Here is a 23,632-nt window from a genome sequence, read left to right as displayed (position 1 = left end):
AATATGCTCTGATCGATTTTGGTTATTTTGGTCGATTTATGTAAATAAACGCTTTTATTTTAATGAAAGTGTTAAATTTTCTTTGAATTTTGTCAAGAGTCAAAGTTTGAAAAGTCAATGTGACACCTCAGACTCGTATTCGGGTACGGGTTGGGGGTGTTACATTTAATGGTATCAGAGCTAAGGTTTAGCCGATTCTCAGCATAAAACGAAGTCCAAAGTGTCATAAAATGTGTACATGCCAACACATAGTGAAAAATTTATGATATAATAGTGTAAGGAGTATGTTGTATTACTAATAGAATAAGATTAGTTTAATATAGTAGAAATATGATTATGAGAATTTCAAAGAAAGCGAGAGGTGAACCTGATGGTAGTAGCAATTCACCTGCCCAGGCCAGGCAGGATGAAAAACAGACACCTCAGGAAATACCTCATAAGATCAAAGACTGATTTCAAAAAGTTGAAATCATATTAGAATAGTGATAGAAGGTTTTCACAGGTTTGAATCGGAAAAGTGATATGAAACATTCTTATTATTTCAAGGATAAGATAAAATATGGTGAATAAGTGTCACCATAAGAAAGTTAAATGATCTAATGATGTGGTTAGAATTTGTGGAGAGTTCGAGAATAAGTGCATCAGTGACAAGCGTATAAGATATATAAAGCCATAGTTGATGAGTTTGAAATAAAGGAATAGTACCGTGTATAAGCAAGAATGTGGATAGAATAAGGGTTTTTATTTTAGATGGAAAGAGTTAGCGTTGACTAACCAGATTATGTGATGGAAAAGGTATAGAAATTTAATATTTTGAGATGTTGTCAGGAAAAAACAACCAAAGATGAGGTGGATCGGGATACTGTTGTATATTTTGATCATAATAATGTGATGTAGTGAAGAAGGTGAGGATTCGTATGTTTGAGTAAAGCTAAGGATTAATAAGAAGAGTTTAAGAATATGTACATCAGTGATCAGTTTATAAGATAAAGGAAGTTAGAATGTTGAGTTGGAACAACGTAAATTACATGGTGTAGGAGAGTAAATGTGGATTTGATAAGTTAAGTAAACTATTGCTGAGATATTTCCGACTGAAAGGAATATATTTGAATAGTTCGATGAATATTTATGCTTTAGATTGAAATAATTGGTGCTGACTAACATAATTATGCGATGATAAGTGTATTAAAGTTAAAGGATCAAAAGATGGCATCAAGGTAAATTAACTAAGTATGGTGTGAATTGAGACATGATTATGTATTTTGATCACAGAAATGTAAGGTAATGGAAGAGACAAGAGAATAGTAATGTATATGAATAAGAGTGTGGGTTGAATAAGTGAGTAAATTACACTGGTTGGATTTCAACTGAGAAGATGAATATGAGTAGTCTGATTAGGGCTTATGCCCTAAATTGGAATTTTTTTTACTGATTAATTACAATAGTATGGATAATAAAGTTATAAGATTTGAAGAAAAGATAAAGTTAAGTTAATCAAGTATGATGTGGATTTGGATATGGTTTTGATCATATAGATACGATGTAGGCAACGAAATAAGTATTTATATGTTTAAAAAGGGAGCTTTGAGGAAGGAAATACAAGTACAAGAGATGGTAAAGAATGAGGTTCTGTATAAATAAAGCGGATCATCAAAGTTATGAAGATGCGATGAAGATCGGTAAGCAAAGCTAAGTATAAATGATAAGAAAATATATAATATGTGCATAAGAAGATTTTGATTTTGAAATAATAAAATAATAAAGGGATAGGAAAAGTCAAAGATGGAGTTTAAAAGATCAAGTATGCCAAGAGGTATATTGAGATATAAGTTATAAGTTTGATATTGAAATGATACAATTTTCAATTATTAGAAGAGCGAGAATGAATGATTATTCTTTGAACAAATACGTGAGGGTTATATGAAAAGATTTTGTGTATAGTAATACAGACAAGGATTAAGAAATGAACAAAAGCTTGATTTATGTACAAAACACATAGAGAATGATGAAAAAGATCAATTGATCCATAATATTGAGGAATAAGGATTGGGGTTACTGTCTATATAATGAATGATATTATATGGACTTATAAAGATGTGGACGTATATAAAGAACTGAGTATGAGGAAATGGTAAGTTTGCTAGCGGTAACATGAAATATTAAGAAAGGGAAGCAACATGAAAATATTATAAGGCATGATATTATAAAGGTATGCAGTGAAAATTCGAGGACGAATTTTCTTAAAAGGAGGGGAGATTTGTAACATCTCAAATCAGAGTTAGTGACTAAAAAGTAATTTTTGGAAACTTTGTGCTCAATTTTGAAACAAGTTAAAAGTTCAAGGACTTAAATGGAAAATTTCAGTGTTATATTAAATGGTAATTGTGGAAATTTTAAGGGTATAATAGTAATTTCATAAGAAATATTTTTATTCCTCCTTTATATAGGAGATGGCACGTGGAAAAGGGAGAAAATAAAATAGAAAAGTCTGGAGACTTTGGTTCAACCTTCTTCTTCTTCTTCTCTTTTCGTAAGCTCCATAGAAAAGGTAAGTTTAATTTCAACTGGTTAATTCCTGAGTTTTAAGATTAGTTTTGATTCTTGGGGTGATAAGAAAGATTATTTAGAGATTAAAGCATGTTGAAACTTCAAAATGGATGAGTTGTGAAGGATTAAATATGAAGAGTTTTTAAGTGAATTATTGGAATGGAGGGAGTTAATATATTTTGAAGTTGAATTTGGTTTGTCAATGATTGAATTAAGAGATATGAGGTGTTAGAAATAGATTTGGAACATGTTGAAAATTTAGTGTAATTCTTGAATTACATATGGAGAATAGGATTTTGATATTAAAAAGGTGATGAATGAATAGAAATGAGTTGGAATATGTGTATATGAGTTAAGAATATAAAAGGGAACGAAATATGAAGAGTTGAGCTAAAAAAAGTGAATTTCGTGCCCTAGTTGGAATTTCTGGGTTGTGTGCATCGATGCACATTCATTGTGTACGATGCACTCTCAAATAAATGAACATCGAATGCAGTGAGTGCATTGATGCATAGGGGGTGCATCGATACACCCCTTAAAATGGAAACATCGAATGTAAATTATGTATCGATGCATGGGGTAGTGCATCGATGCACATGTTAAGGGATGCATTGTGCATCGATACACTGTATAATGTACCGATGCACTTCAAGGGAAAATAGAATTAGGTCTTTCTTTTGGTCTACGAAATGATAGATTATAATACATCAATTAGATACTGATATGTATCAATGTATAAACATGTAGATATCGAGCACGAACAAGTTTCGGGATGACCATCAAGTTAAGATTCCATCGGAAGAAAGGAAATCATAAAAGGGGATTGGAACTTAGTGAGGCCAAGGTGAGTGCATACAAGTTAGCTCATGATGTTTAATGGAAATAAGACTTGCGATGAGTCTATTTCCTATATTAGAATGCATGAATTTATGATCATATGCATATGTTTGATTTGGGTATATGTGATATATATTACATTATGTATTAAATGATTTGTGTGAATACATGTATTGTGATAAGTTATAGGAATTAATATGAATGATCTATATGATTACATAATGTATGTGAATATATGTATATAAGATAAGCCACATGACTATGAATTAGGTGAAATTAAATGGTGAGAATGAAATGACAGAAAGTGATAAGAGAATATGTTATGAGAAGATATAAGAACAAGTATAAGCTATGTGATATGTGAGTATTATGAAGATGTTCTACGCGCAAATGATCTACGTGTATGTGTGATTTATATGGAAATGAACTACTTGACTACGTGTGATCTTATAAAAATGTAATAATAAGACATGTGACTAGAGATGAGTGATTACATGAAGGTATGATATAAGCTATGTGAAAGGGATCTATATGACTATTTATCTTTGTGAATACAAATATATGTGATATGATATATATGATAATGAGATATGAGACTCTACGAGAATATTACACGATCTACGTGACAATAAGCTATGAGATTATTTGATATGAATGTATGAATATTTGACAAACATAAATATTAATGCCCATGTTATGTGTCTTGAGAGCTAGAGGTATAGTTGGCATGCCAAGAGTCGAGGGTCTACGCGGTCCTTCAGGACATATATGTATTCTTTGGAACATGTATGAGGTCTTTTAAGACACATATTTAGTCCTTAGCATATGTATATGATTCTTAAGGAATTTTTTACGTGGTCCTTAGGGACATTTTATATGGAACTTCGGTGCAATTCTACATGGCACTTCGGTGCAATTCTACGTGGCACTTCGGTGCATTTATACGAGTTGTGGTGACAACATTAGTGCACAATCTCTAGAGACTCACATATCAATAGTTCTCACATATGTACATGGGCTAATCAAGAGATAATAACAAATATATATTGTGATATGATAAATTTTATAGCAAGGACATGATGAGGTATAAGTATAGTATATGATTAAGCATGTTAAGTATATGTGCTATGTGATTAAATGATAAGTGACTAACGATGATTTATATGTATGCATGTATTTCTTATTAGATAATCTGATATGATTTATATGATGATGTTTATATTGCTTGGTTAATTAAATAATATGTTGAGTAAAAGAATAGATATAAGAGGATATAATTATAAGATATAAATGATAAAAATATTGATAGTGGAATAAGATTAGAGATTTAATGTAACACCCCAATTATTGTAATTTTTAAGAGCACATGTATATTGGCCCGTAGCAATTATTATGGCCACCTGTTAATGCCATTATTATATGTAGGCACTGAGCCAACCACTCCTCAATTATGAAAAAGATGGAGAGTGTGTAATAATCCGTTATAATAAAAACACTCTCTGAACTTACGAACTTAGAGTGAAAATTTGTGATAAACATATCCCTATCTGTTCATCAGCAACCAAAGACAACTCCTTTTCTCTAATAACACCTCTCGTTTACACTTTTGTTTTCACTCCACTTTATCTATTTCTTCTCCATCTACGGCGAATCCCAGCAAAAAAACCATTTTTCTGGTTCCTTGTCAGAACATTTTTCAGGCATTTCCCAGTTGGGAGAAGGGGGAAATGACATAGATTTAGCACCCTCGACTCAATGGTAAATGAGATTACCGAAGACCTCGACCTTTGGAAGTCTCGTTGCGATGGAAATGTGGAGTCCTTTGATGTTGAAACAAAACAGAAAAGGAGCATCTAAGAGTTCTGGCAAATTTATAGTGCTCGCCTTGTCTGAGAACAGATTATCATCAAACGAGGAAAGGGTGTGACGGTGCATGGCTTTGGATCCGGGCTGCTCAATAAGTAGTGTTGCAGTTGGGTCTATTTCACACTTCTCCGGGACTGTGTGGTAGCAAGCAAGACGTGGGTTAAGGTAATTAAACTAGAACTCATGGGTGAGTTCATGCAACTCAACCTGGTTAGTTGGATCGAGCAAAACTTACGTGGTCGGTCGTGCTTTCCAGTCTTGCCGGTTGATTGGGATTATATTTTGGAAATGTTATTTGGTGTTTAAAGAAGATAAAGAATTATTTGATTTTCGATCCTGGTTTTTCCTCTTATGAAAGAGTGTTCCATGAAAGTTTCAGAATGACAACAGGGGTTGTGCGTGCTAGGGAGGCAAGGAGGGACGCCATCGTCGCTTATCGTCTATGCTTGGGTTGGTCTCACCGCTAGGAATCTCCACCGGCTTTCTCCTTGTCCTAGCTGGTTTAGTGCTTATCATTTGGCTATCTCAACCAAGGTTTGAGAGCTGGTAATGGAAAAAATAATAAATAAATGTAAATGGGTTCAGAAGCACGTGGATTTGAAAATGTTGATATAAAGAAAGGTCTAATCATAGCTTCAGTCATCTATTTTCGGTAAGATTCTAACTTTGTCACCTAGTTTTAGTATAATTTCAACCAAGCTTTAATAGTTTAGATTAGTTTGCTTTAGCCTTATTTTAGTAAATAAATATTCTAGTAGCATCATCAAATTTTAGATTTTAATAAGTTAATTTTTATAGTGAGGGAAATTTTTTTGGATTCAAATTCAAAATTGAGATGGTTTGGGATCGTGAGAGAAAGATTGGAAGCTCGAAAGTCAAAATTTTTGAAAAGTCATATTTTATGTTTTTCGATGTCTTGATTCCGATTTTGAAGTCTGTTTCGCCAAATTTGAACCCAGTAAGCTAGTTTTCATTGATTAATCACCCGATTCGATCCGTTTTTCGGAATTAAGCTCCGTTAATGATGTCATTGCTGTTGATATGCATCTGAGGAATTATTGGAAGTTGATTTCAAGATCGAGGGCGTTCAAATGGAATTTAATGGTTGATCAGTATGGCACAGAAATCGAGGTAATACATTACTACCTCTTTATGCTTTATTGAACATGTTGGTATTGGTAAATGCATGAATGAAAATGTTTCGTCTCATATATGTAATTAATGAAGTTCTACGCTCGATACGAATATGGTAGAAAATAAGTAACTGAATGTGACTCAGATGACTATTATAAGAATAGGAGGATAGTTGAAATTAAATTACAAGTTCTGGAATTAAGTGATAAAGGAATCAACCATGGATATGTAGATTATAATTTATCTCATTAAAGGTACTTGGATGATAAATTATGAGAATATTTCGATTATGTAAAATTACAAAAATACTCCTATATTTTAAAATGACAAGAATTATCCTTGGAAGTTGATTAATAACTCTAAAAAGACTTATTGATCTGATAAAACTAAAAATGTGTATAAGGAACATTAGTTTGCTTAGAAAATTTGGATAATCAATTTTTAACCCCAAGAGGGTTTGTGCAAGATACTAGAAGTCTGTTAAGGGAATCATTTCAAGATCAGAGAATGTTCAAGAAAGCAATTAATCATAGGATCTCTAAATTATATTATTTTTGTTAAGAATTAATATCGAAATTATTTGGTTAAGAAATTATAAAAATGCCCTTGAGAGGTAAAAATAGTCCGAGTTGACCCTGAATGAGAAAGTACTTTGAGGATTTATATTTAACTCGATAAATTACGTTTAATTGTTAAGATCCTATCTTTGTACAGAAAATTCCTGATAACCTGTTGGTAACTTCTGAGAAGACAATTGACCTAAAAATCTCTAAATTATATTATTTTTGTTAAGAGTTAATATCGAAATTATTTGATTAAGAAATTACAAAAATGCCCTTGAGAGGTAAAAATAGTCCGAATTGACCCTGAATGAGAAAGTGCTTTGAGGATTTATACTTAACTCGATAAATTACGTTTAATTGTTAAGATCCTATCTTTGTATAGAAAATTTCTGATAACCTGTTGGTAACTTCTGAGAAGACAATTGACCTAAAAATCTCTGAGTTAAGAATAAATTATCGAGAGTGCTCTTCTGTCATAATTATTCGAAAGGTCTGGAAAAGATGATACGTTTGAATTAAATAATAAGATCATATGGGAAGAAGGGATTGGAATACACCAGATCTGTAAAATGACCAAAATAACCCTAGAATAGAAATAACCCAAGAATATCACTAAGCTCATAAATGATTGGATATCTTTAAGCTCTGAAATGAATGGAATAAAATTGAGCACCATAATTACCAAAATACCCTTATGGCCTATACTAAGTTGATGTTTTGGATTAATTAAGGAATCCAAGTAAATATGGGTGTTGTATTACCCTTAAAAGTTATGGATCATAATTTAAATAAGTAGATCAACCCTAAAGCTATGTCAATACCTGAATGGCATAGATATTACTTAAATGTGTGTTCGTCTTCTCAAGTTTGGCTCGATGATAATTTTGGAAGTATTCAGTTCAGCTCAACTCTAGATCGCATTCAGTTCTAAGAATTGGACGTTTGTTCGACAAATCAACCAAGAAGACCAAATTGAATGGATCAGAAGTACAATATGTATCTGAAATTTAGAAACGTTTGAATTACTCTGGAAAATCTGGAAGTAACTGGAATGGACTTGAATGCTAAATGAACTAAGTAACCTCAATGACTGAGGATTAAGTAAGTGATTAGGATAAGGCTGGAAATTCATATAAACTTACATGATGTATCATCCCTATGGATTATAAACCATAAATCAAGTATGTCAGCATTTCATGGTATCTTGGAGGCATGAAAAGGAAATAAAGATCATTAGAATATATGTTCGTATCCTTAAGATATGTTCAGTGATGACTCAAAAGTTGATTTATGGACAGTAATTGTTGGTATTAAAGAGTGAATACCTGGTAGGATAACGAATGGACCGGTCAACATGCATTAGTTTTGGGAATTATTAAACTTGAGTTATTTCAATAATTCGATAAATCAACGCCGATTGTAAATGTTCTGAATCTTCATTTCTTCCTTATCAGCTCAAGTTATATTCTGAATAACTGATGATTTCGTTAGTTATTGAACTATTCCTATAGTGATTCTAAATCCTGACATTCTATCGGTAAATTGAAGATCCTTGTTCCTCTGCCCATCAAGATTATCCAGTATCTCTGAAGAATATCTGATAAATATTTTGATCCTCTAGTGGTTCCACATGTACTACATGAAAATTTTATATGTTTCAAATGAGTTTAACGAAAGTATTGATTTACTGGTTTATGAACCATGACAACATGGTATGTGATCTCTTATTACGGTTTTAATCGAAAAATATGAATTGTACATGATTTATGAAATTATGGAATTTACTGGTTTATGAATTATGTTATCTGGTTTCATGTTTTCAATGGAAAATATAAATTGTTCCTGATTTATGGAATCATGGAATTTAGTAGGAGTGTAGGTGGGTGTAAGGTTATGTGGAACCTACACATTATGGAGTGTTGGTTGGAGGGAATAATATGATTTTTGATAAACGTTTTATGGGAGGGTGTTGTTGAAGGAAGTTACCGTTACTGATGGCTCCTCTGCTTTGTTCTCAGGGTAAGTCCTTACTTGGTGTGTAGGTGGGTGTATGGTTCTGGGGAACCTACACATTATGAAGCGTTTGGTTAGAGGGATTAATATGGTTTTTGAATAAAAATATGTTTTTAAACTATTACTGTTTAAAAAGAAAAGATCTGTAATTTTTCACTGGTTTTATGGGAACACACTAGATAACCTATTCTGATCTCTTGAACTTAGTCTTTCGAAATACTTATATGAACTGAAAGCTCATTGTCCGTTACCCCTGAAATATCAGTAGGATCTCCGCTCAGCATAAAATCTGTAGATGTTCGAAACCAATAAGGAAATATAATGTGATTTGTATCTGCACGATCTTCAACATCATGTGGTAGTTCTGTATTACTGAGCTTTCTGAAGCTCACTCTATTACTCAACATTGCAGGTTAAAAGAATTGTACCAGTGCAGCTATCGACTTCAGTAAGGGAGTTCTTCTGGCGTTGTTTGCAGAGTATGGTACATGTGATTAGGGGGTATGTAATTGTATTTTGTTTTATATATGAGTATGAAAATCTGTTTTAGTTCTATATACTGATAAATCATTTTATAAGTACATGTTTTATTAAAAGTTTTAAATTTTCTGCTATTTTTACAGTGGGTCGCTCCGGTGGCCCTAATGTGACACTCCAGATTGGATCGAGTTACCCAAATCGGTCTGAGGGGGTTACATTTAGTGGTATCAGAGCTATGGTTTGAGTTAAAATTTTCAAGATAGACCGGCCGGTCGAATTTCAAAAGATGTCTAATCAGTATATGCCCTAGACTATAATCGTACCTCTCTGAGCCGGAACTCCAGGGCTGAGCCCCTATCTGTAACGAGTAAACTGAAATTTCTATCCGTTAAGGTCATACTTGTACAAAAAGAAATACCAGTAATGTCTGTCTAAATTCTGTAAAGTACCTCACGAGTCATATGAGAGTTACTCATATGAGAAATTCTGATCCAACTTCAGAAATGAAATTGGGATATGTTATTGCTCTATGAGCCTATTCTCGTAACCAATGCTGAATTGATTCCACAAGGATAAATCTGTTCTGATTATTTTATTGGAATGAGGGAAAGTTCTGAAAAAAATGTATACTCAGGTGGTTAAGGATTAATAGAGTATCGGTACTTTTGTAAAAGCTATTGAAAGATATGAAAGAACTGATGAAAGTTTCATTTATGCAATTATGTGACATGAATAAATTTCGAAGACGAAATTCTTTTAAGGAGGGGAGAATTGTAACACCCCAATTATTGTAATTATTAAGAGCACATGTATATTGGCCCGTAGCAATTATTATGGCCACCTTTTAATGCCATTATTATATGTAGGCACTGAGCCAACAACTCCTCAATTATGAAAGAGATAGAGAGTGTGTAATAATCCATTATAATAAAAGAACTCTCTGAGCCTGCGAACTTAGAGTGAAAATTTGTGATAAACATATCCCTATCTGTTCATCATCAACAAAAGACAACTCATTTTCTCTAATAACACCTCTCGTTTACACTTTTGTTTTCACTCCACTTTATCTATTTATTCTCCATCTACGGCCAATCCCAGCAAAAAACCATTTTTCTGGTTCCTTGTCCATTTTTCAGGCACTTCCCAGTTGGGAGAAGGGGGAAATGGCACAGATTTAGCACCCTCGACTCAATGGTAAATGAGATTACCGAAGACCTCGACCTTTGGAAGTCCCATTACGATGGAAATGTGGAGTCCTTTGATGTTGAAACAGAATAGGAAAGGAGCAGCTAAGAGTTCTGGAAAATTTATAGTGCTCGCCTTGTCTGAGAACATATTGTCATCTAACGAGGAAAGGGTGCGACGGTGCATGGCTTTGGATCCGGGCTGCTCAATAAGTGGTGTTGCGGTTGGGTCTATTTCACACTTCTCCGGGACTGTGTGGTAGCAAGCAAGACGTGGGTTAAGGTAATTAAACCGGAACTCATGGGTGAGTTCATGCAACTCGACCTGGTTAGTTGGATCGAGCAAAACATACGTGGTCGGCCGCGCTTTCCAGTCTTACCGGTTGATTGGGATTATACTTTGCAAATGTTATTTGGTGTTTAAGGAAGATAAAGAATTATTTGATTTTCGATCCAGGTTTTTTCTCTTATGAAAGAGTGTTCCAGAGTGTTCCATAAAAGTTTCCTCTTATTTAGTGCTTATCATTTGGCTATCTCAACCAAGGTTTGAGAGCTGGTAATGGAAAAAAATAATAAATAAATATAAATGGGTTCAATAAGAACGTGGGTTTGAAAATATTGATATAAAGAAAGGGCTAATCATAGCTTCAGTCATCTATTTTCGGTAAGATTCTAACTTTGTCACCTAGTTTTAGTATAATTTCAACCAAGCTTTAATAGTTTAGATTAGTTTGTTTTAGCCTTAATTTAGTAAATAAATATTCTAGTAGCATCGTCAATTTTTAGATTTTAATAAGTTAATTTTTATGGTGAGGGAAATTTATTTGGATTCAAATTCAAAATTGAGATGGTTTGGGATCGTGCGAGAAAGATTGGAAGCTCGAAAGTCAAAATTTTCGAAAAGTCATATTTTATGTTTTTCGACGTCCTAATTTTGATTCTGAAGTATGTTTCACCAAATTCGAACCCGGTAAGCTAGTTTTCATTGATTAATCACCCGATTTGATCCGTTTTTCGGAATTAAGCTCCGTTTCTGATGTAATTTATGTTGATATGCATCTGAGGAATTATTGGAAGTTGATTTCAAGATCAAGGGCGTTCAAATGGAATTTAATGGTTGATCAATATGACATGGAAATCGAGGTAATACATTACTACCTCTTTATGCTTTATAGAACATGTTGGTATTGGTAAATGCATAGATGAAAATGTTTGGTCTCATATATGTAATTAATGAAGTTCTACGCTCGATACGAATGTGGTAGAAAGTAAGTAACTGAATGTGACTCAGATGACTATTATAAGAATTGGAGGATAGTTGAAATTAAATTACAAGTTCTGGAATTAAGTGATAAAGGAATCAACCATGGATATGTAGATTATAATTTATCTCATTAAAGGTACTTGGATGATAAATTATGAGAATATTTCGATTATATAAAATTACAAAAATACCCCTATGTTTTAAAATGACAAGAATTATCCCTGGAAGTTGATTAATAACTCTGAAAAGACTTATTGATCTGATAAAACTAAAAATGTGTATAAGGAACGCTAGTTTGCTTAGAAAATTTGGATAATCAGTTTTTAACCCCAAGAGGGTTTATGCAAGATACTAGAAGTCTGTTAAGGCAATCATTTCAAGATCAGAGAATGTTCAAGAAAGCAATTAATCATAGGATCTCTAAATTATATTATTTTTGTTAAGAGTTAATACCGAAATTATTTGGTTAAAAAATTAGGAAAATGCCCTTGAGAGGTAAAAATAGTCCGAGTTGACCCTGAATGAGAAAATACTTTGAAGATTTATACTTAACTCGATAAATTACGTTTTTAATTGTTAAGATCCTATCTTTGTACAGAAAATTTTTGATAACCTGTTGGTAACTTCTGAGAAGTCAATTGACCTAAAAATCTTTGAGTTAAGAATAAATTATCGAGAGTGCTCTTCTGTCAGAATTGTTCGAAAGGTCTGGAAAAGATGATACGTTTGAATTAAATAATAAGATCATATGGGAAGAATGTATTGAAATACACTAGATCTGTAAAATGACTAAAATACCCCTAGAATAGATATAACCCAAGAATATCACCAAGCTCATGAATGATTGGATATCTTCAAGCTCTGAAATGAATGGAATAAAATTGAGCACTAGAATTACCAAAATACCCTTATGGCCTAGACTAAGTTGATGTTTTGGATTAATTAAGGAATCCAAGTAAATATGGGTGTTGTATTACCATTAAAAGTTATGGATCATAATTTAAGTGAGTAGATCAACCCTAAAGCTATGTCAATACCTGAATGACATAGATATTACTTGAATGCGTGTTCGTCTTCTCAAGTTTGGCTCGATGATAATTTTGGAAGTATTCAACTCAGCTCAACTCTAGATCGCATTCAGTACTAAGAATTGCATGTTTGTTCGACAAATCAACCACGAAGACCAAATTGAATGGATCAGAAGTACAATATGTATCTAAAATTCAAGAACGTTTGAATTACTCTGGAAAATCCCGAAGTAACTGGAATGAACTTGAATGCTAAATGAACTAAGTAACCTCAATGACTGAGGATTAATTAAGTGATTAGGATAAGCCTGGAAATTCGGATGAACTTACATGATGTATCATCCCTATGGATTATGAACCACAAATCAAGTATGTTAGCATTTCATGGTATCGTGGATGCGTGAAAAGGAAATAAAGACCATTAGAATATATGTTCGTCTCCTTAAGATATGTTCAGTGATGACTCAAAAGTTGATTTATGGACAATAATTGTTGGTATTAAAGAGTGAATACCTGGTAGGAAAACGAATGGACCGGTCAACATGCATTAGTTTTGGGAATTGTTAAACTTGAGTTATTTCAATAATTCGATAAATCGACGCCGACTGTAAATGTTTTGAATCTTCATTTCTTCCTTATCAGCTCAAGTTATATTCTGAATAACTGATGATTCCATTAGTTATTGTATTATTCCTATAGTGATTCTAAATTCCGACATTCTATCGGTAAACTGAAGATCCTTGTTTCTCTGCCCAATAAGATTATCCAGTATCTCTGAAGAATATCTGATAAATATTTTGATCCTCTAGTGTGTTCCATATGTACTACATGACAATTTTATATCTTTCAAATGAGTTTAATGAAAATATTGATTTACTGGTTTATGAACCATGACAACATGGTATGTGATCTCCGATTACGGTTTTCATCGAAAAATATGAATTGTACATGATTTATGAAATATTGGAATTTACTGGTTTATGAATTATGGTTACGTGAAATATGTTATTTGGTTTCCTGTTTTCAATGGAAAATATAAATTGTTCCTGATTTATGGAATCATGGAATTTAGTAGGAGTGCAGGTGGGTGTAAGGTTATGTGGAACCTACACATTATGGAGTGTTGGTTGGAGGGAATAATATGATTTTTTATAAACGTTTTATGGGAGGGTGTTGTTGGAGGAAGTTACAGTTACTGATGGTTCATCTGCTTTGTGCTCAGGGTAAGTCCTTACTTGGTGTGTAGGTGGGTGTATGGTTCTGGGGAACCTACACATTATGGAGCGTTTGGTTGGAGGGATTAATATGGTTTTTTGAATAAAAATATGTTTTTAAACTACTACTGTTTAAAAAAAAAGATCTGTAATTCTTCACTGGTTTTATGGGAACACACTAGATAACCTATTCTGATCTCTTGAACTTAGTCTTTCGAAATACTTATCTGAACTGAAAGCTCATTGTCCGTTACCCCTGAAATATCAGTAGGATCTCCGCTCAGCATAAAATCTGTAGATGTTCGAAACCAATAAGGAAATAATGTGATTTGTATCTGAACGATCTTCAGCATCATCTGGTAGTTCTGTATTATTGAGTTTTCCGAAGCTCACTCTATTACTCAACATTGCAGGTTAAAAGAATTGTACCAGTGCAGCTATCGACTTCAGTAAGGGAGTTCTTCCGGCGTTGTTTACAGAGTATGGTACAGGTGATTAGGGAGCATGTAATTGTATTTTATTTTATATACGAGTCTGAAAATCTGTTTTAGTTCTGTATACTGATAAATCATTTTATAAGTACATGTTTTATTAAAAGTTTTAAATTTTTTGCTATTTTTACAGTGGGTTGCTCCGGTGGCCCTAATGTGACACTCCAGATTAGATCGGGTTACCCGCATCAGTCTGAGGGGGTTACATTTAAAATAATGCATAATATGTATAGTATGTTATATATAATGTTATATTGTTTTGATGTGGCTTGATAAGATGATATGTTCATACATGTTTAAGCATTTAGAGTTTCCTTTATAAGTTTAATGCCTCACTAAGTCATTGTAACCCGCTATACCCGGCCTATGCGTTTCGACTAAGTCTAGTGGATCACTTTCATGATTCTTAAAGACATTTTCCGAAAACATTATTCAATCAAGGTAAAATCACATTATAAATTTCATTTATGAAATTATAATAGATTATACTATAAAAACTCAACTCATAAATATAAATTTAAAAGTAACAAATTAATTTAAACATGTCTTAAAAATCCAAATTTAAACCATCGTATAATCTATTAGAATAATGTGGGAGGTGAAGCGGTCAAAGATTCGGACGAGTTGAAATCGAGCTCTCCACCGTTCAAAAATTTGAACCGAGGTTGGTAAGTTACTCAAAATCGCTTAAAAAAATTTTGGTAATTTTTTCAGGAATTTTTGGAGACCGGAGGAGGCCTCACGCGCCGCCCCTACGCGTGGGGGAGCTGCGAACTGATGGAGTGCATTATTGACCGGCTGGACCGGTCTAAACCGGTCTGAACCGACCCGACCCGGTGATATTTTGGTAATTATTTTTAAAACGGTGATATTTTGGTAATTATTTTTTAAAACGGTGATATTTTGGTAATTATTTTTTAAAAAAGGTGATATTTTGGTAATTATTTTTAAAAAGTGCTATTTTCGTAATTATAAAAAAAGCTATTTTCGTAATAGTTTATTGTGGACTATTGAGCACCTTTGACCATAACTTTGACCGGCTTTAACCGGCCATTACACGACATTTGATTTTGTTCGAGTATACCTATTCTGACATTTTTCGACGTGCCGAATCCGTTTCCGAAGTCAGTTTCGCCAAATTCGAACCCGAAGGTCTTCAAATCATCAGTCAAACTTGTTGACTTTGACTTTGACCAAGAGGACACTGTCGGACTCGGAATGACACCAGGAACACGATGGTGCGGGAGGTGTCAAAAACCGATCAACGATCGGAGATGAATTTAAGATTTTCTCGGCGGTGGTGCTAATAAAACGTCGAGACTTTGACTCAAAATTCACTTCGTTTGGCAGTGTTTCGCTATAATTGGTTTACTGGGTTTTGTTCACAGGTCGAAGATGAGTACGATGGTGGTTTTAATTTTACGATTGAAGGTTGGACATCGTCGAAATCGAACTTGAAAGTAGAGGTACGGGAGGAAGAAAGTTTAAGCAAATTAAGAATGTGTTTTCTAATTTCAATTAGAAAACACGCTTATAATACAAGCCTGTCGACACTCCTTGGAGGAATTCAGGGCTTGGTCCCTGAATTTTCTTTAACTTCTAAAATGGCCTATAAGTTTTGAAAACTTTTAATTTAGTCACCAAATTTCACCTAATTTTACCAATATAAATATATATATTTCTCTCTGGTTTTCCCGGTTGTTACAGTCATAGACTTAGCGTGTGATTGTATCACACGTAGGTTACAAAAACGAGAAGAGAAGTGAAGAAGAGCAATACAAGTCAGCATATCCCTTACAAAATTTTAGATCAGAAAATAGACATTTTAAATGTGTTTGGTTATTTTGAATATAGTTGGCATGTACTAATTGATTGAGTTGAATATGCTCTGATCGATTTTGGTTATTTTGGTCGATTTATGTAAATAAAATGCTTTTATTTTAATGAAAGTTTTAAATTTTCTTTGAATTTTGTCAAGAGTCAAAGTTTGAAAAGTCAATGTGACACCTCAGACTCGTATTCGGGTCGGGTACGGGTTGAGGGTGTTATAATTTATTATTTGTATCTTTCTGACTTCTTTTTCCAAATAGTTAAGAATTATCTTTGAACTTATATTATTTTGTAATTACTTCAGATTAATAAAAAGAACATATTATTCACTATAAGGATTTATAAATTTGATGATGATATAAATTTAGAGTTTTTTATCTTTATTTTTTAAAAACATATTAATAATAAATTTATTTCCATGATTTAATTTTGGAGGAAGTTAAGAGTTTCATGCTAGATTTGTGAAGTTTGAGACATTTTGTAATGAAATGAACATTAAAATTTCACACTCAAAAGGTCAAAAGGAGTGAATTAAAAATTTTATGGTACAACAGTTATTAAGATCAAAAGCAGCCAAGAATGACCAATGGTGATGGTATACTTTGATTGGATTCACGAGTTAAATTAATATTTTATCTAAATTTTGAGAGTCAAAACAGTATTTCATCTAAACTTCAAGGGTTAAATTAAAAATTATTTTTTTGATTAACAAATTAAAAGTTAACCCCTTCTATTAACAACGTATCATATCATCAAATTAACAACATTTAACATTCTAATGACCAAAATAATATAAATTGATAACGTCAGTGACTAAAATATTACAATTGGATAACATAAGAGACCAAAGCGTTAAATTCTTTTTTTAATTTGATGAGTAAAAGTGGACACTTATAAAATAAAAGTGACCATTTCAGAGTTTACCCAAAAGATTTTGCCAACTCCCATAGTAATACCTTACGCAGAGAAATAAATACAGTGTCTTCACTGAAAATTCAACATCATATAAATAATTGATAGTAATTCTAAGCAACATTAGAGTAATATAACATTTACGGGAAAAGAATAAAGATTTAAATTAATATAATTTTCAAATTGTAAGATTAAACTTATTATTATTTAATTATGATCAAAATAATAGAATATATAAGTTTTAGAGTTAATTTTATTATTATACCAGTAGATTTATGTTTCAATTTTAACGATGGAGTAACATGTTTGTAAATGATTTGATAATTGAGTAACTTGGAACATAATTTATTATTGTTTTTTTGAATAGTTTGAGTAATTATTAGACAATATTTATTCATAATCTTCTTTAATCATTGATAACACACCTTACAGACATATTTATTCGAATCAGAATCTTTAGAGAGAATAACACTTCTTTTAACCGCTGAAATATCTTGATGGGTTTTCTTTTTTAATATTTAAAATATACATTATTATAAAATAAACATTAATATAGCACATAAAAGTAATTGGTTTATTTTCATAAAACAGAAAATAGAAAACAGGGAACATAAATTTTGATAGTCCAAGTTTGGTTTATTTAAGATCTAAACAAGAAAACTTACAATTACAAGAGAAATAAACAGAGTCATCAAAGTATAGAATTTTTGAACAATAAATGAGAACTAATATGAGGTTTGCTTATGTCCTCGTACTTACGATTTTAGGGTTTGTTATGTTTTAAACCCATGCAGAATCATACCAAATAAATCAAGCTCGTCGTGTTTTGAACTTAGTTGTGCTTCCTCAGGTGCCCGTCCCACCATCTTCACCCGGTCACGGTGGAAATAAACCGCTTGCTCCGCCGTCCTATGTCAGTTAAGCTGGTCGTGCTTTGAACTTCGGTGTACTTCCTCATGCACCTGTACCACCCTCTTCACCCGGTCACGGTGGAAATAAAGTTGCGCCTCCGTCCCATGTAAGTCAGTCTGGTCCTGCTTTGAACTTTGGTGTACTTCCTTAGGCACCTGTACCACCCTCTTCACCCGGTCACGGTGGAAATAAAGTTGCGCCTCCGTCCCATGTAAGTCAATCTGGTCCTGCTTTGAACTTTGGTGTACTTCCTCAAGCGCCCGTCCCACCATCTTCACCCGGTCACGGTGGAAATAAGCTGCTTTAGCCGCCGTTCTATGTCAGTCAAGCTGGTCGTGCTTTGAACTTTGGTGTACTTCCTCAGGCACCAGTACCACCATCTTCACCCGGTCACGGTGGAAATAAACCGCTTTCGCCTCCGTCCTATGTCAGGCAAACTGGTCGTGCTTTGAACTTTGGCGTACTTCCTCAGGCACCTGTACCACCTTCTTCACCCGGTCACGGCGGAAATAAACCCGTTTCACCATCTAGGCCTGTACACGTCGGAAAATAATTTTCTATTGATCTCATGACCGTTTTCCTAGTTTTTATTTCAACCCTAGTCGCTTATTTTCCAAAAATATGTTCTTTACACTTGAATGGTCGAGGATGGACTATTTGCATAATAACATATTTCCACATTTTGGTATTAATTGAGTTTAATGTTTTGATTTAAAATTAATTTAAATATCTCAAATTAAGTGATTTTAGTAGTTGAAAGATTATTATTGTTTTTTTGTCCACCTATGTAGAGTTATAAGAGTTTAATATCAAATAATTGAGTCTATAAATAAATATTTCATTCTATTCATCACAAATTAATAAAAGAATGATTTAAACAACATTATATTTATAAGAATTACATAATTAAAATATTTAAAAATAATAAAAGTATAAAAGACTATTATTATATAATCTGTAATATCATTAAATAATTTATGATATATATTAACATCAAATCTCGTTTGAGATCAAAGAAACTTTTTAATTATGAGAATTATATAATTGATTTATCAAAGAAATGGATAGGATATAGAGAAAATTTCGATATTGTATTATCTATCTAAAACAACACTAATTATTTATAATATCTGCAAACACTGGATTTAATAATTAAATTAATATTTATGAGAATTATATAATTTATATATCAAAGGAAATAATAAATTTATGAAAATTTCGATATTATATTACCTAAAATAATATTAATTATTTACGATTGTATGTAAACATCTATTTTTGTTTAAAACCAAGTGAAATCTTTTTAATTATAAGAATTGTATAATTGACATATAAAAAAAAAATAACAATAAAATTGTGAAAATTTCGACACTATATTATCTAAAACAACATTAATTATGTGTTATCTTTAAAAATTTAAATATATAATTTAAATAGTATAAAATATTTATTATTTTTAATATTTTAGGGAGATTACTATATATATAATATTTGTCTATGATTTTTCTAAATCAGTGGCAACATATACATACCCGCATATACAACTGTTTGAATCTAAGAAAATAATGTAATTGTGAAAATTATATAAAAAATTGAATAATAATTTTTTTTTATTTAATAGTGTTTTAAGTACTTATCGGTTTAAATTTAAATAAAATTATACTTTTGTTCTTTCATTTTTCATATTAAATATCTAATAAGTCCTTATTATTATTATTTTGACAAGAATAAGTTTTTGTTTTTTTGAATTTTTTTGAAAGGGGTATTATGTATGTTATTAACACGACGAAACATATAAAATAACGACAAAAATCAGAGTCTCGTTAAAAAACTTCCCTATACCTAATTGAAAGAAAAAGAGTGCCCCAAACAGGAAAAATCAAGGAGATAATGTTGTTGGAAAAAAAATTTCACGAGATAATGCGTTCCAACAATTAATTGCTGAGATTGGGTGAAATCTACAGTTCTAACATATGTCGCCAGCCGCTCCTGGCGACCAAGGAGGTCGCCATGCCGTCCCTGCGAGCTGCTGCATTACCTATATCAGTAATTAGGCTTTTACCCAAAACCCTAAAGTAACTAACAATCTCTCCAGTTTGGTCGCCGGAATCACATGGCGACCTCCATTTCAGCGTAGTTAAAAAGCCTAATTACCGATGTAGATAATCGTTGTTACTTAGGGAAATTTAGGTAATCACATAAAAGCCTGCTCTAATTAGTATGCTTGTACAAGAACCTACAGCAGCCAGCACACCCAAATCCGCTCACCCATCGACAGCTCAGCGAGGCCATCAACCCATCACACGATACAATCCTCTAAACTATAAAATGCATTCCCTAGTAAGGGATAGATACTGGAGAAGTAAAACAGCCCCCTAAGGAACCTCCCAAAGTGCACATAATTTGAAAACAATAACGACAGCAAAGACCAAACAAAGACATGAAAATAAAATCCACCACCAAAAAGATTTCCATTCGCATCGACTTGCTATCTCAAGAACAACCTTCCAAACACAGAACCAATCCAATATCTCGAAGGCTGCCATAATACCAAACAAATCGTTTCCGACAGTACCAAGAAGTTGCTTAGACGAAAACACCGATACATCTCAGGAAAATCGAAACCAGACAAACTAGAGACTACCTTAGAGAGACCACATAGAAAAGAAAGTCGCCCCATATCTGAACTCCAAAAACTAATAACCATCTGACCTTACGTACTCCTGAATAACTTCTCGCTCATCCCTTCAATTTGAAAACCAAGATTCTTACCAAAATCCCATGCTTTCTCAGCTTCCTTAAAGATTTATTTTCCGGTTGATGATATCCGAATCATACACAGAAGCATTAACCATTTCGCTAGATTCGACTCGAACCTTTGAACTTTGTTTCTTCACAGCTTTATCTCTTCTTTTTCTTACGGCTGCCGAAAAAGACTTGTTTTGAATTTCCAACATTGATTTAAATTTCTTCTTCGAAATACCTTTAGAACTAAACCTTCTAATAGAAGTTGAAACATTAGGATTAGACTCAATTTCTAAATGCCTCAAACCCATATTACTTATATCCTCAAGGGCTTGCCTACAACCCAGATTTGCTACTACCTAATTTGAACTTAGATAGTTTACTTTTAATATTTGATCCTAATTTCGCACATGTAATGACCTAATTCAAATCAACAATCAACATTTGAAGGAAATAATAAATTGTGAATGTTTTTGTATCAATTATTTCCATTGATTACCATACTTTCCCCTTGATTATAGAGAGTTTTCAAACATTCCTAAATAAAGAAAATATGAATTTTAATTATAAACTGTAATATTATTAATATCCAGCATGGGAAATCTTGATATTCCATGTTTGCTTTGTTTCCATAAAAGATTACTTCAAGACACCTATTTAAGATTGTCCAATAAGAGTTAGATGTGCAAGAAATTTTTTTTTTGAATCAAGTAAAGAAATGAAAATTACTATGAGGTTTTCTTTTCTCCTGTCAATTCTAATTTTAGGCTTTATTTTTATCCCAACCGAAGGCAGATCTTACCGTGCTTTGAACTTCGGCGTATTTCCAAAGGAATCTGTTCGGCCATCTACAATTGGTGGCGGTGGACTATATCCACCACCAACACGTGCAAGTCAAATTGATCGTGATTTGGATGATGGGATATTTCTTAAGGAACTTGATCTGCCATCTACGATTGGTGGCAGTGGACTGAATCCGCCACCAACACATGCAAGTCAAGCTAATCGTGACATGGATGTTGAGGCACTTTTTGAGGAACTTTATTTGCCTTCTAATATTGGTGGCGGCGGACTAAACCCGCCACCAACACATCCAAATCTAGTTGATCGTGATTTGAACGTTAAGGTATTTCCCGAGAAACCTATTTTGCCATCTATGGGGCACGGTGACTTGTATCCGCCACCAACACATGCAAGTCAAGCTAATCGTGACATGGATGTTGAGACACTTCTTGAGGAACTTGATTTGCCTTCTAATATTGGTGGCGGCGGACTAAATCCACCACCAACACACCCAAATCAAGTTGATCGTGATTTGAACGTTGAGGTATTTCCCGAGAAATCTATTCTGCCATCTATGGGGCACGGTGACTTGTATCCGCCACCAACAGTTGCAAGTCAAGCTAATCGTGACATGGATGTTGAGGCACTTCTTGAGGAATTTGATTTGCCTTCTAATATTGGTGGCGGCGGACTAAATCCGCCACCAACACATCCAAATCAAGTTGATCCTGATTTGAACGTTGAGGTATTTCCTGAGAAACCTATTCTGCCATCTATGCGGCACGGTGATTTGTATCCGCCACCAACTCATGCAAGTCAAGCTAATCGTGACATGGATGTTGAGGCACTTCTTGACGAATTTGATTTGCCTTCTAATATTGGTGGCGGTGGACTAAATCCGCCACCAACACATCCAAATCAAGTTGATCGTGATTTGAACGTTAAGGTATTTCCCGAGAAACCTATTCTACCATCTATGGGGCACGGTGACTTGTATCCGCCACCAACATTTGCAAGTCAAGCTGACCGTGATTTGAGCATCGGTGTACAGCCAAAGGAGTATGTTCTACCATCTACGATTGGTAACTAGGACGGTTCCGTCGTATCCCAAGGCAAAGTGTTCATAATTTGAACTATGAATACTTCCCAAGGGACCAGTTTCACCATCTACATCCGTTCACAGTGGAAAATAAACTTGTCCTGAACTCATGTGAATTCAAGGCCTAAGTGCTTTTTATTAGCCAAAATTATGTTCTTATTTTCTTTCGAATAATAAAATAATTTTTAATTTACAATCCATCCAAAGAGGTATCATCGTTATTGTCAACATTATCTTTAACTATGTTGACCAACCAATCTGAATTAGATATTATAGAAATATGTATCGAGATAATTCTTTCAATCCAATTTATTTTTATTAAAAGAGAAATAACAAGTGAACTATAGTTCAATACACAATACGATTATTTCAAAAAGGTTTATAAGTCATGGTATTCAATCATGGATCGTCTTCCTCATTATTATCATCATCCTTGTTTTCTTCTGCAAAATAAATAAATCAAAATCACATTAATTATTTAAAAAAAAAACTATGACTAATGTTGTAAATGGAACTTACCATTGCCATATCTTGCTTCAAACATTCTTAAATGTGGATCAACCGGCAACCCCATGGCTGCATATGACGGATTGTACACTTTGTTCTTGATAATTTTGGATTTGTTGAATCGAGTCATATTTTTTTCGTGAATAAAATCGGATTTTAATAAATAAAATTTTGTTTATTTAGATTCCATTAGACTTAAAGTTATAATTAATGTTTAAACATG

At 33.1% G+C, this 23,632-nt stretch overlaps 1 protein-coding gene across 1 annotated transcript; it reads left to right on the top strand.

Annotated features, from left to right (window-relative positions):
- The first annotated feature begins 10,680 nt into the window (after window positions 1–10,680).
- Window positions 10,681–18,828, top strand: LOC120158006 (formin-like protein 20). Its single transcript, XM_039168949.1, has 5 exons — window positions 10,681–10,878; window positions 16,010–16,087; window positions 18,214–18,276; window positions 18,427–18,519; window positions 18,640–18,828. The coding sequence occupies exons 1-5, from the start codon at window positions 10,681–10,683 to the stop codon at window positions 18,826–18,828; spliced, it is 621 nt and encodes a 206-aa protein (XP_039024880.1).
- Window positions 18,829–23,632: the final 4,804 nt, after the last annotated feature.

Source organism: Hibiscus syriacus, unplaced genomic scaffold, assembly GCF_006381635.1.
Source record: "Hibiscus syriacus cultivar Baekdansim isolate YM2019G1 unplaced genomic scaffold, ASM638163v2 tig00111298_pilon, whole genome shotgun sequence".
Lineage (NCBI taxonomy): Eukaryota > Viridiplantae > Streptophyta > Magnoliopsida > Malvales > Malvaceae > Hibiscus > Hibiscus syriacus.
Note: the sequence above shows the minus strand (reverse complement) of the source record. Positions and strands in the feature narration are given on the sequence as shown.

Bases quoted from the DNA above. Each gene is read 5' to 3' on its own strand.
- LOC120158006 (XM_039168949.1), top strand. From the start codon at position 10,681: ATGGAAATGTGGAGTCCTTTGATGTTGAAACAGAATAGGAAAGGAGCA. The intron at 10,879-16,009 runs GTGTGGTAGCAA...TTTTGTTCACAG, and splicing joins TTTCACACTTCTCCGGGACT to GTCGAAGATGAGTACGATGG. The intron at 18,277-18,426 runs GTCAGTTAAGCT...GTACTTCCTTAG, and splicing joins CGCTTGCTCCGCCGTCCTAT to GCACCTGTACCACCCTCTTC.